Consider the following 11,884-nt stretch of genomic DNA (forward strand, 5'->3'; position numbering starts at 1 on the left):
TGCACAACAGACAAGTACGTGTTTGAGGTCATACATGTCATACAGCTACAGTGGTAAAAGTGGCCTTTCAATATAAATATCTATGGAAAGTCTTTGATGATCAATTAGTATTTCGAGACAAACCCCATTATTATCAGAGGAAAACGCTTCAACGAATGTATTCTTTGAGGAAACTTTATATTTTTACATAGATGTCTATGTTGAGGATAATAAAGACCACTAAGAGTATGAATCAAGTATGCATAGTTAGTATGTATGCGCTTGTTTTTGTTATCAATACCTGTATATCCTCTACACTTGGTCTGAGGACGAGGTTGGGAATGGCCAGTTCAATCGAAGCTTTGAAAAGAGGAGTCTGCACAACAGCATTACTTTGAGATGAAGATCGATAGTTTGAGCTTGCAAAATGCAGCCGGCGGCACAAAGAATCCAGAGAGACTTTGGTAGCTATTAAGTAAAGAAAACCAAAACATTAATGAGCAACTCTCACATCTATGAAATTAACTCTTTTCAGATTCCCATTCAGACATCTGTTGTGATGGAACGCATTTACTGGGAAGGAACTTTTGGAGATTTTGACATTGTTCAAATCTACTTCGTATCAAATGAGTTTCTTTAAAAATTCATACTGTTGACATACTGTATAGTATTGTATAGAGCATTAATTCTTAAAGTGTGGTCCGCGGACCACTAGTGGTCCGCCAAACCCCCCCAGTGGTCCGCCAAAAGATGACCTAAACTAGGCAAGTGTTTATACAATCGTCACTTATTTAAGTAGATTTTTAATGCACTTGTGAAACTGGGATATCAGTTCTTGCCATTCTGTTTTAATAACATAAAAATGGATCGGTGGCTAAACCAAAGAGGAGTCAAAAGAAAAGATCAAGCGTCAACTGAAAGCAGCTAAAATCCTAATTACATTTTTTAAGAAATAAAAGTACTTTTTACTCCTTACAATTTTATTTACAGTCAAAAAAGTACTTTTTAGAGATCATTCTATTTTCCCTTACTCTTACCAAACCAATTGAATTGTGCTGACGGACAGTTTAATTTAAATGTTATTTATTTTCCTTGTCCGAGATACAATGTGCCACTCCCTGAAATTCAGGCATCTTTAAGTCCGGGGCGTTCGCCCTTCGGGTCTAACCTAACCCTAACCCTTCGGGTCTCTTATCCTACCTGACAGGGAAAATCAGGGAAAGGACCGCCATAGATCGGCCGGGGAAGTTCTAGAGACTCGAGGGTGGGCTCGTTGGACAGGCCCCTTGGGTAAAGTAAGCGAAGGGCGAACGCCACGGACTTAAGCCGCCCAAACTAAGGCCAAGGGAAAATCTGGGATGGGTTGGTCGTAACTCGGCCCGGGAAAGGGCTAGAGACTCGCGAGTGGGCTCGTCGGATGAAGATTTTTTCCCTTCTTTGAAACCGACAACACATTAAATCAACAAAAACTATTTGCGGCCTCTCTATCAAGACTAAGACCTTGTTCACACTGTCAGTCCAAATCTGATTTTGGTGCATGTCTGATTGGACAGACTCACTGTCCACTTTGGGTATCATAACTGTTAAGATCCGATCTGTGCGTCCTGTAGCGTTTTTGTCATTTTCTGGATTATCTGCACTGTTTCTATGGCAATGACGTCACATTGGCACAACAATCGTGTTTACATTTTAAGTGACGCGACAGCATGAGCGATCAGACTTAAATGTATTTCTGGAAATGTGATTTGAAAAGTATTTCATACAACCTCTGGATATAGCCTGAAACGGAAAAGAAAAAAACTGATTTCATGTGCTTTTTGGCCGTTCACATGTTGTGATTGGATTCCAATCGGATATGCACCAAAATCAGATTTGGACTGACAGTGATTCTCAATTAATACTCAATTTTGAAAATCAGCTATTGCTTAAGTTAAATTCGAGGTTTTACAACTTTGAGTAGCATGTTGCATACTGAAATTAGGTAGTTTTATAGTTTGATAATTAAATACAATTGTATACAAACAGTTGTAAAGCAGAATAAGAGTATGTGGTTCATTCACTTCATGTTTTTAGAGATTAAAAGCTTAAACAAGAATCTCTAGTTTTCATTGTTCCTGTTACTTTTACTTTTTTAATACTCAAGTACAATTTTAATGTGGTACTTTTTGCTTTTACTCAAGTATGATTCTGGCAATTTAAAATAAAATTTACACTCAGTACTTGTATATTTTAACTTAAGTAACATTTTTTAATACTTTTTACACCTCTGACAACCTCTGACTTTGAAATCTGGATTTTTTTACAAAATCGCATCGATTTCCCACAGAAGACGTTTATTAACCCATTGGAGCTGTGTGGATTAATTCTGCTAAGGATGAATGCAATTTTTTGGGGTTTAAAGTCAGCAGTTGATTCATGATCCCTGTTTTCTACCATTATAAAGCTTGGAAGAGCAAGAACATTTACTAAAATAACTCCAAACGTGTTCGTCTGAAAGACGATGGACATATGTATCTTGGATAGCTAGAGGGTGAGTAAATCATGGGGTAATGTTGATATTTGTCTGTAGTATCCCTTTAAACTCAATCCTAACTAAAAAATGTCCCTAAATATTGATGAGAATTGATATATTACAGTAATATTGTAACATTTCATTACTAGAAAAAGTCTATCAATATAAAATAAGAATGGTGGCATATAAATGTATATTGTACCTCTGACCAGGGCCTCTGTGTTCCTCTGACACAACCCTCCCATTATGGTGTAAAAGGCACATGGCAGACATTGAAGGCAGCGTGTCTTCTGCTTTGCATCGGGATGCAGACATTGGTAGGAGTCCTAAACATGCAAATACACCTGATGATTTTCTCCTATAGACTAACAAATGTATGTGTCCTGATCAACTTAAGGGCATCAACTTTAAAAGTAAAAAACACTTTCCATATCCATGTTGTTGAGAGTGTTTGTCCAATCAAAATGTCTAAAGTATTTTGATGCTAACTCATTTGCCACATTATTATGGCTAATGCTATAACAATATTTGGCCAAGTATTTGTTCCATGTGTTCGGCACATCATACTTCTGTTGTTCATGGCATGCATTTATAAAATGTCCAATTTTCACACATGCACGCGCATTTTCATGTTTCATTGGGACTTTGCATAGATCTAATGATTTTGACACTGTACTATAAGAACTGTGCTGGGTTAGCACTTGATGCCCACCGTAATATTTGGACCCTGATGCAACACTAGCATTACACATAAAACTAAATCAACGAAGAAAATGTTTAACTAGTGATAACTGACATGGCTAACAGCACCTTCAAATTAACCCTTTCCGCAGGTTTCATATTCTTCTTCAGTTCCTCGATCATCTCCAACATGGATGATTCCACTTGCTGACTTGCACTGTTAAACAAACAAACAAATTACTTCTTAAAACATTTAGTAATTCATCTGTTTAGTATTTGTGGAGAGGCTTTGAGTGACTCACATCTTCAGGGTCTTTTTTGCGGTATTGACAGTGACCTCTATATTGGTCAGGAAGTCCTGGGGCAGAATTGGCTCGTCCTCAGGCAGTGCCAGTAAAAGGGTGGAGGACATGCTGTTCAGGACGCGCTCAATTCGGCATTCAAGAATATCCATGGAAACCTTTGCCACTCGCTGCAGCTTTCTCAGGGCCTCATACACAGACTCAATGACTGAAACAATTTGAAAAGTATGTTATAAGTATATTGGTGCAACAGCTTTTTTGCTTATTTAGATTAAGGATAAACATTCTGTGGTTTATGTGTCAATGCATATGTTTGGTGTTTTTTAGTGGCTATTTGCTGGTGTTAATTTTGATGGCATAAATGTTTACAGTTGTCGATATTAAGTGAAGTCCACGAGAGTACGGTCAGTCCAGGTGAGAGGGCAGCTTCCACATGGTGGATGAAAGGCTTCATTGGGGGCTGTAACATACTGGGAATCCTCTTGACGGCTACAACAAAGTCTTCCAATATCGTCTGCAGTCTGATCCAAGAGAGATTTCACTTCATTTTAGTACGACTGTTTAAATTTTACATTTCAGGTATAAATATAAATTATATTTTATAAATTGGTCTATACATTATATTATATTAAACACACACACACACACATTACAGATACACAGATATTAAATATACAGTTTTTATTTTTAATTGAATATAAAGTACATGCTGTATCTTTCATGCACTCACCTGTCACGGTGTTTCTTTAGCTGACGTTTATTGGCACACACTTTGAGGACCACGTCTGGTACATGATAATTCATTTTCTGCAAGTGCTTTGCCTCACACAATGCCTCCATGACCATGGGATCAAAATTTACATAGACAACCTATTGACAATAATCAAGATTTACTGTATAAATATACGTAATCCATATAGCAAATCTGTAAAATACATAATCCTGAATATAGTACATAATAGTATACTTTTTGAAGAGACAAATATTTTTTCTATTTAAAATATTTTATTTATCATCAGATAAAAGCATTTTTTCCCACTATTGGAAATCGGCTGATTGTTTAAAAACAGCCAATAAATGATTAGTGCAGATTATATCCAGGCAATAAAAAGGGGTGGAAAACGCATCAGAACTCATACTATGTGATTATTTTAATTTGGGCACTAATGATGTTTGTACACTCTGCACTTCTAGGATTTTATGACATAATTTGAAACAAGGAGCAAAAAGCAAAACTACCAATATCTGTCGTTATTGATAGAGGTCATTTTAAGTAGTCAAATGTCGGTATTGGCATAGAAATGTTGTATCTGTGCATCCCTAATTTTAATTCGGAAATAAAAATATCAAGTTACTTTAACAGCAATGATTCATTTAGCTAATGTGAACCGTTTGGACGAAATAAATGATGAAACAAAATTTTAATTAAGGGCATATGGGAACCTTGGTTGTTGGGTGTCTGGTCAGCAGTGATGCTTTAAGACCGAACATCTGTCCTAGGTTCACAGCCTCGACCCAGCCTATGTGAAGCAAAACTTCATACTCCAACAGAACAGCAGCCAGTTTGTTGTATGCTCGAATAATCTTCTTTATATCCAGCTTCTAGAGGTCACGGCAGAAGAACTGAGTCACCAAAAGCATGCACAAACTCCATTTGCATTTTATGATGAGAAATCATCTTTGTAAATTACCTGCAGAGTATCCAGTTTGTCTTTTAAAATTAACATTGGCAATTCGATTTTCTGGAACAGGTTATGTGACCATGCAATTTTTCCGGAAACCTGCAACAGACAAATGCATTATAATTAAACTGTATACAAAATATGCATGGGTGTGATTGTATTGTTAAAGTTCCCGATTACAACGTCTCCGAGTGTCCATGTGTTTCCAGGCATGTCTTTGGAAATAGGGGGCGTGTCTATTTCAGTGGTAAATAAAATATAAGAGCTGGAGCTGTGGTTTTCAACAGGTTGATCACAACTACCTAGGTAATGAATAAAAAACTGCCCAGAAGACTTACAGGGGGCATGTTTCCTGGAATAGGGGGGTCATCCTTTTGACTTTGGAACAGTTTGCGCACTAATTCGAGGTAATCTGCGTAACGCCGCAGAACAGCCATATACTTTTGGCTGAGGTCCATTTGTCTGCCTACGCCATTGTCAAACTTGGACAACAGTTCGAGGCCTTGCTCAGTCTGTGGGTAAAGAAATGCTGTAAGTCACGTTTCCATAATTGATTTCAGTCATTTCTTACAATGAATGAATGAATGAATGAATGAAGGCGCAAATGGCCTTACAGTGCGTTGATGCTGAAGACAGGTGTCAATCAGTGTCTCTAGAGACTGATAGAGGTCCTGAATTTGACCTTTGAACTCTGTGTAGTCACGTTCAAACTGAAAAAGAGCAATCTTGTCTTTTAGATAGTATATGGAAGTGTATGAAAATGGTAAGTGATCTTTAACGTAATGTACCTCTAAGTTTCGGTGGTCAAGCACATTGTAGGTCTTGGCTTTGATGCTGGTCACAATTGTTTGGTAGCGCATGTACATTTTTTCAATACCCTCAACTTTCATGTACTGCAGGTCTGAGAGCTCTTCAAGAGTCGTGGCCATGTCTGCTATCTTCTCCAGACGTTTGCAAAATGTGTCAAACTTACCAAATATGTAATTTTCACTGTTGGTATGAAATAGAGGACAAAATTACTTTTAAAAATACACTCTCTTCGTCCGAAAACATCAAAGTTTACTTGAATTCTCATGGTTTACAGACCTAACTTCAAATTGCCGTTTAATGGAGTCCTGCTGTAATTTCTCCTTCATCCTATAAAAGCATTCCTGATACTTCTGGTTCAACTGAACACATTCCTTGATCCTCTTGAGAAGGTCCTTTCTAAATAGTACAATACAGACCAATGTTTTCAATTGATTTAAAGTCAAAGCTCTACATGAAAGAACTCAGTTTGACATTAGTCTGACCTGTCCAAGTCCCAGACTTTCGTTACCCCTTGGCAGAGATAAACCTTAGTAGTGCTGACCATTTGATTGGTGATCTTCACAAAGAGTGATGTCATGTGTTCAGAAGTGTTATAGTATGGAGATACAGTGTAGACCATACGTATGCTGTTCATCAGTTTGGGAATGTGTTCCAACATGGTGGTCTAAGGCAAATAAAAAAATCATATATAGAGAGATTTAAAAAAAAAAATGTCTGTAAATGTTTAAGTATTATGTATGCAAGAGACACAAACAGATCACTAATACTGTGACATTTTTAAGCAGCTGTATAATAAATAGTATTTCTGTAGCATAAGAATTTAAACTTACTGGACTGGACTTGTTCAAACGTTCAAAAAACTCCTCCAGAGTGTAGAGATATTTTACATTACTTTTAGCCTCATTTGTCACATCTGTGATACGTTTATCCTATAGACAGATAACAAAATACAACAATATTTTAATCTGTTATGACTATAAATGTAAATCAAAACTCTTGTTTTGGGATTCATGCTTAGACCAAAGCAGAACAAAAAGCTTGTAAACTCACCAATTCTATCCATTTCTTTATTGTCTTTGATTTGGCTGTATTCAGTATAGCAATAACCTTATGCACATAGGGTTGTTTGATTTCTTCCAAAAGGCTGAAAACACATGCACAGCACATTTAAAGGGGACATCATGAAAATCTGACTTTTTTCCATGTATAAGTGCTATAATTGGGTCCCCAGTGCTTCTATCAACCCAGAAAATGGTAGAAAGATCAACCCAGTAACTTAGTTTTGGTAAACCATTCTCTGTAAGCATGTGAAAAATAGGTCATTGAAATTTGGCTCCCCTTGTGATGTCATAAGGGGATAATACCACCCCTTCATCTGCACTATCCAACCAAGGCGCTGCCATTTGCATTTTAAAGGACACACCCAAAACGGCACATATTTGCTCACACCTATAAAGTGGCAATGTTATAATAAATTATCTATATGGTATTTTGAGCTAGAACTTCACATACGTACTTTGGGGACAACAAAGATTTATTTCACATCTTAAAAAAGTCTTGTGAAATGTCCCCTTTAATAATTTGTTTGAATACTAAATAAAATTAAAAAAAATTGTTATTGAAGTAACAGACTCAGGTACCTGTCGAAGGTGATTGTTGTGCGCTTCCAGTGTTCAAGTTCTGCTGAGGGGCCGATGTTATCTGACTCTTTCCTGATCCGCTCGCCCTCGGTCAGAACATCTTCTATCTGCTTGGCCCAGTTTAAAAGCTGTGCTTCCAGACCCTCCACCAGCTCAGAGTTATTCACTTTAGTTCGAAGACAACAAAACATGGTTTCAGATTTAGTCTCTTTAAAATTAATAAAGGGGATTATATGAAATAAAAAATTAAAGCGCGCACGGCAGAGAGGGAGACCTTGCGTCTGTGTGTGTGTGTTTGCCTCATTTAGCGCATGTAAGACAGAGAGCATCCTGATTGGCCTGTTTCAGGACATCAACCAATCAATTGTCAGTGTGGGCGGGCTTTTATCTCTTCTCCCGAACCAAACTAATCAGTGTAAAACAGGAGCGCCATGGCAGAGGGAGAGTGCCCCAAAAGCGAAAATATAAGACACATTTTACACCAGACTACACGAAAGTGTATCCCTGTCTTAAAAGAGTTAAAATCTTGCATGGTGTAGAGTTTGTAACAGTGACTTCAGCTTTTCCCATGGCGGGTTAAATGATTGTAAAATACATGTTGAGGTGAGTTCAACAAGTTTAATTTCATGTGTATATTTGCTAGTTGCTATTTAGACCTATTTAAAGTTGCAATGGAATATAAATAAAAACAGTTTACATAAATAGTATAAGCAGCTTTAATAAATTGTAAACCTGATTTACATATTTTAACATAATGAACAAATATTGGGTAACACTTTACAATAAGGTTCATTAGTTAACACATGAACTAATAATAAACTGCACTTATATGAACAGCTGTATTTTTATTTACTAACGTTATCAAAGATTAACAAATACAGTAACAAATGTACTGCTCACGGTTAGTTCATGTTAGTTAATACATTAACTAATGTTAACAAATAAGAATTGAAAAAAAAAGAGAATTGTAAAGTTTTAGAGAATTGCCAATAATTGCATAGGCCTATAGAAATTTTATGCTATGGGGGGGGGCTTGTGAGCAAACCAATTGGCCGGGTCATCGATATGTCCAGGTTTTTTATCAGACATGGGTGGCAACCCTACTGCCTAATGATTCCAATATTTGCGCTTAATGCAACGATGGTACCTTGTACCTTGGCTCAAGCACCTCTAACATTAAACGAAATCCTGGGTTTTCCACAACAGAGTAAAGCGGGCAAGTTCTTGGCAACAAAACCTGACACTGACCGAGTAATTTGCTCGCCCTTGCAGAATTCGGTGGAAGCTTTGCTACTTGCGCGAGGGTCATTTGAGTGACACTGGAAGTGGCCCTGATTGGAACAGATGAAATTTTTTTTCTCCAGTAATGTGCTTTCATTCTTCTGAAATATTTTATTTGGCGTTACAGTGTTTGCACACAGTATGGCTCTTATCAACAACGTCTTACCCTTCTACCTCACAAAATCCAAAATTTGATGGTGCAGGTCATAGTTTGTGATTGTAAATACCCTGTACTTGTAATACACAGAAAGCATGTAATACACCTTCTTCTAAAAATAGATTCTTCACAGTGATGCAAAGAACCATTTTAGTCTGATGCAAACCATCATTTTAGTCTGAAAACCACTACTAATGCACCACTAATGAGTTTATATATTTACCTTCAAGGTAATAAATACTTGGCCTTTACCTGCACTAATATAGTCTGCGGGCATCTTAATGTGGCTCAGGTCTGAAGTTGACGAAAGGTTATGTAGTTGAAATTTTTCTTCTATGGTCATTCTCATCAACGAAGAAATGTCACGCGTTGACTTGTCCACTGAACTCATGAAGTCTTGTATATGTGGGTCTCTCTTGCCCTCTTTTAAAGTCCCCCAGTCCTGGAGGAAACATTTGATTGATATTCTGCATCAATGATTTTTACTTTGGTCCAAGCCTCTAAATTCTTCACAAAGAGGACATTTAGGTATGATTAGGTTGAATTAACCACTAGGCCACTGTGAGATTTTTACTGACTGTTGCACCCTACTTCAGTACTTCTCATCAACTCTAGAAATCATGTACCTCTTGTGCCTGAATGGCTGGGTTCATGACTTGGGAAAAAAGCAAATCCAGAGCTTGCAGGATGTTTCCCTCTGAGCAGTCCAGCATACTAAAATTCACCTCCTAGATATACATCAAAGGACCATTAACAGACGGATAGTCAATAAAATACAAAGCTAGTTACACTCAAAAAGAGCATTTATGCTACAGACCTGGGATATGTTTGTAGTTGTTATGGCCTTGTTATTCGTGCCTCTCACGAAAAACAAACACTGCCCAGTTAGAGCCTGAAATGAATATAGATTAGAGAAGAGTGACTCACTTCATTGTTTTTCTCCTTAGCAACAAGCATATATAGTTACCTAGTTATTATCATTTAGAACATGTACGTTTAAAGCTACTTAATTGCAGGGACAATTATTTATCCTGCTCATTTTTTAACTTGGATTAGTCCATTTGTATGACGAAACATTTATACACAAAACTATGACTAGATCCTATTTAGGGGGACTCCAGATTTCTTTCTTTTACTGTACATCTCTTCAAATTACTCACACCCTGCAATTAACTTGCATTCAGCAAATCTGTTATCATGTCATCTCTTGCTACTATTATAAACTATTTGAGGCTATATATAGCTATTTAAAATTATATAAATGGTAATGCAAATGGTTCAATCAAATTAGCTGATGTAACCTTTGCATGTGCATTAACCATATTTACAGAAATAGCATTTACAGATACTGTAACTGGATTCACTTTACATTTTTGTGATGCTTTGTGTGACACAATCTCACAATCCACCTCGAGAGCTCGGCTTACACAGAAATGATCTGAAAGCACTTGGCTCAAAATGCACCAGTGGAAAATTTTGCTGAAAAGACACCACTGCTCCTTGCGACTACACTTATTAGCATAAAGTATTAATAAATGCCCCCATTTGTAATGGCAATGGCATATAACTTATATGATGTACCTCTGCAGAGCAAGTTGTGATGATTGGTTTCTTCTGTCCGGTGACTACATTTCTGGTGTCATTCCAAGATTTTGCCTACAGAGAAATATAGGCAGATATTGGCATGTTATTAGGGCAAATATTTAGGTGTATTTTAAAATCACATTCAAGTTGTGTGCTTTACCGATTCTACAGCTTGGTAGAAGAACACAAGGCTTTTTGAACCACTGGCTGAGAAAAAGTCTTCAATCATGAAGAACTGTAGAATAAAAAAAATAAATATTTTCAGAAGCATTTTATTACCACAAACATGCAAGATATGTAAGGAATAATTAAAGACGGACCATTGAATTATTCGAAAATAATCAGTTTTTGAGGATCTCAGCATAGAGTTTATATTTTGCACACCTTGTCATCAGAGATGATAGCATCCTCGACTTCTGGCTCCTCCAAGCCAATCACATGAGCAATTATGGAAATGATGTACTTGTGTCGGCTATCAAGAGCTGCTCTGCGCTCATCCTTAAGAGCTTTGACCATTTTAACCTTCTCCTTTAGGGCTTCATTTAATGCCACAGAATACTTCCTTGTTACCTAAGAGAAAAAAGAACACGTCAAGTCAACATATAAAAGTCTGCAACATCATATGCTGTGTTCATATTATGTTCATGAAATAGTTAACTGATTAAATACAGGGCCTGCCCACTGATATGTCTGGCATGCGACACTATTAATAAGACGTCAAGAACAGAGCATTTGAGAAATAATTTAAATAATAAATACTCACAGCAATGTTGACTGTAGGGGAGGTGGCAGGTGACAATGTTATCTGATTGGTGTCTGTTTTGTCTATTCTTCTCCTGTGTCCACTGACACCTACAGTATATTTATTACATATCAGACAATTGTGCATTTAGGTATCTATACATTTAATAGGACTGTTACATTTATAATATAATTTTATTTGTCGCATTTATTTTAATCGTTTGGCTACCCTGTAATGGCTAGGATGTTTGTTTTTGTTTTCCAGGGAAATTTTACTTCCCAAACTTTTTCCTGTCTGCTTAAGCAACTTCAACATAATGTCTACACTGCTTACTATCCCAAGAGTCATGGTGCACTGGAGAGGTATCACCAGACATTAAAGTCCATGTTACGCGCTTACTGCTTCACGCTTGACCGAGAATGATAGGAAGGAACATTTGTCACGTGAATATGTTGAAAGCCTACCCGAAGGAAAATTTGAGTTTTGAAAACTCTGAAAAGCCCTTCAAGGGCGC

The 11,884-nt window shown here is 37.1% G+C and overlaps 1 protein-coding gene across 1 annotated transcript in view; it reads right to left on the bottom strand.

Annotated features, from left to right (window-relative positions):
• The window catches only part of dnah5l (dynein, axonemal, heavy chain 5 like), a 49,877-nt gene extending 38,403 nt beyond the window's left edge, over nt 1–11,474 (bottom strand). The window contains exons 1-23 of the mRNA XM_073863691.1: nt 11,392–11,474; nt 11,013–11,198; nt 10,789–10,863; nt 10,626–10,700; nt 9,862–9,936; nt 9,671–9,772; nt 9,297–9,486; nt 7,607–7,772; nt 7,017–7,110; nt 6,797–6,895; nt 6,449–6,630; nt 6,243–6,362; nt 5,945–6,146; nt 5,771–5,866; nt 5,495–5,668; nt 5,166–5,255; nt 4,918–5,076; nt 4,205–4,344; nt 3,844–3,995; nt 3,475–3,682; nt 3,302–3,389; nt 2,694–2,817; nt 281–447 (exon numbers count right to left, since the gene is read on the bottom strand). Coding sequence (XP_073719792.1) covers nt 281–447; nt 2,694–2,817; nt 3,302–3,389; nt 3,475–3,682; nt 3,844–3,995; nt 4,205–4,344; nt 4,918–5,076; nt 5,166–5,255; nt 5,495–5,668; nt 5,771–5,866; nt 5,945–6,146; nt 6,243–6,362; nt 6,449–6,630; nt 6,797–6,895; nt 7,017–7,110; nt 7,607–7,772; nt 9,297–9,486; nt 9,671–9,772; nt 9,862–9,936; nt 10,626–10,700; nt 10,789–10,863; nt 11,013–11,144 — 2,910 coding nt within the window. The 5' untranslated portion in view covers nt 11,145–11,198; nt 11,392–11,474. The remainder of the gene's footprint in view (nt 1–280; nt 448–2,693; nt 2,818–3,301; nt 3,390–3,474; nt 3,683–3,843; nt 3,996–4,204; nt 4,345–4,917; nt 5,077–5,165; nt 5,256–5,494; nt 5,669–5,770; nt 5,867–5,944; nt 6,147–6,242; nt 6,363–6,448; nt 6,631–6,796; nt 6,896–7,016; nt 7,111–7,606; nt 7,773–9,296; nt 9,487–9,670; nt 9,773–9,861; nt 9,937–10,625; nt 10,701–10,788; nt 10,864–11,012; nt 11,199–11,391) is intronic.
• Nucleotides 11,475–11,884: the final 410 nt, after the last annotated feature.

The sequence above is a fragment of the Misgurnus anguillicaudatus genome, chromosome 25 (assembly GCF_027580225.2).
Source record: "Misgurnus anguillicaudatus chromosome 25, ASM2758022v2, whole genome shotgun sequence".
Taxonomy (NCBI): domain Eukaryota; kingdom Metazoa; phylum Chordata; class Actinopteri; order Cypriniformes; family Cobitidae; genus Misgurnus; species Misgurnus anguillicaudatus.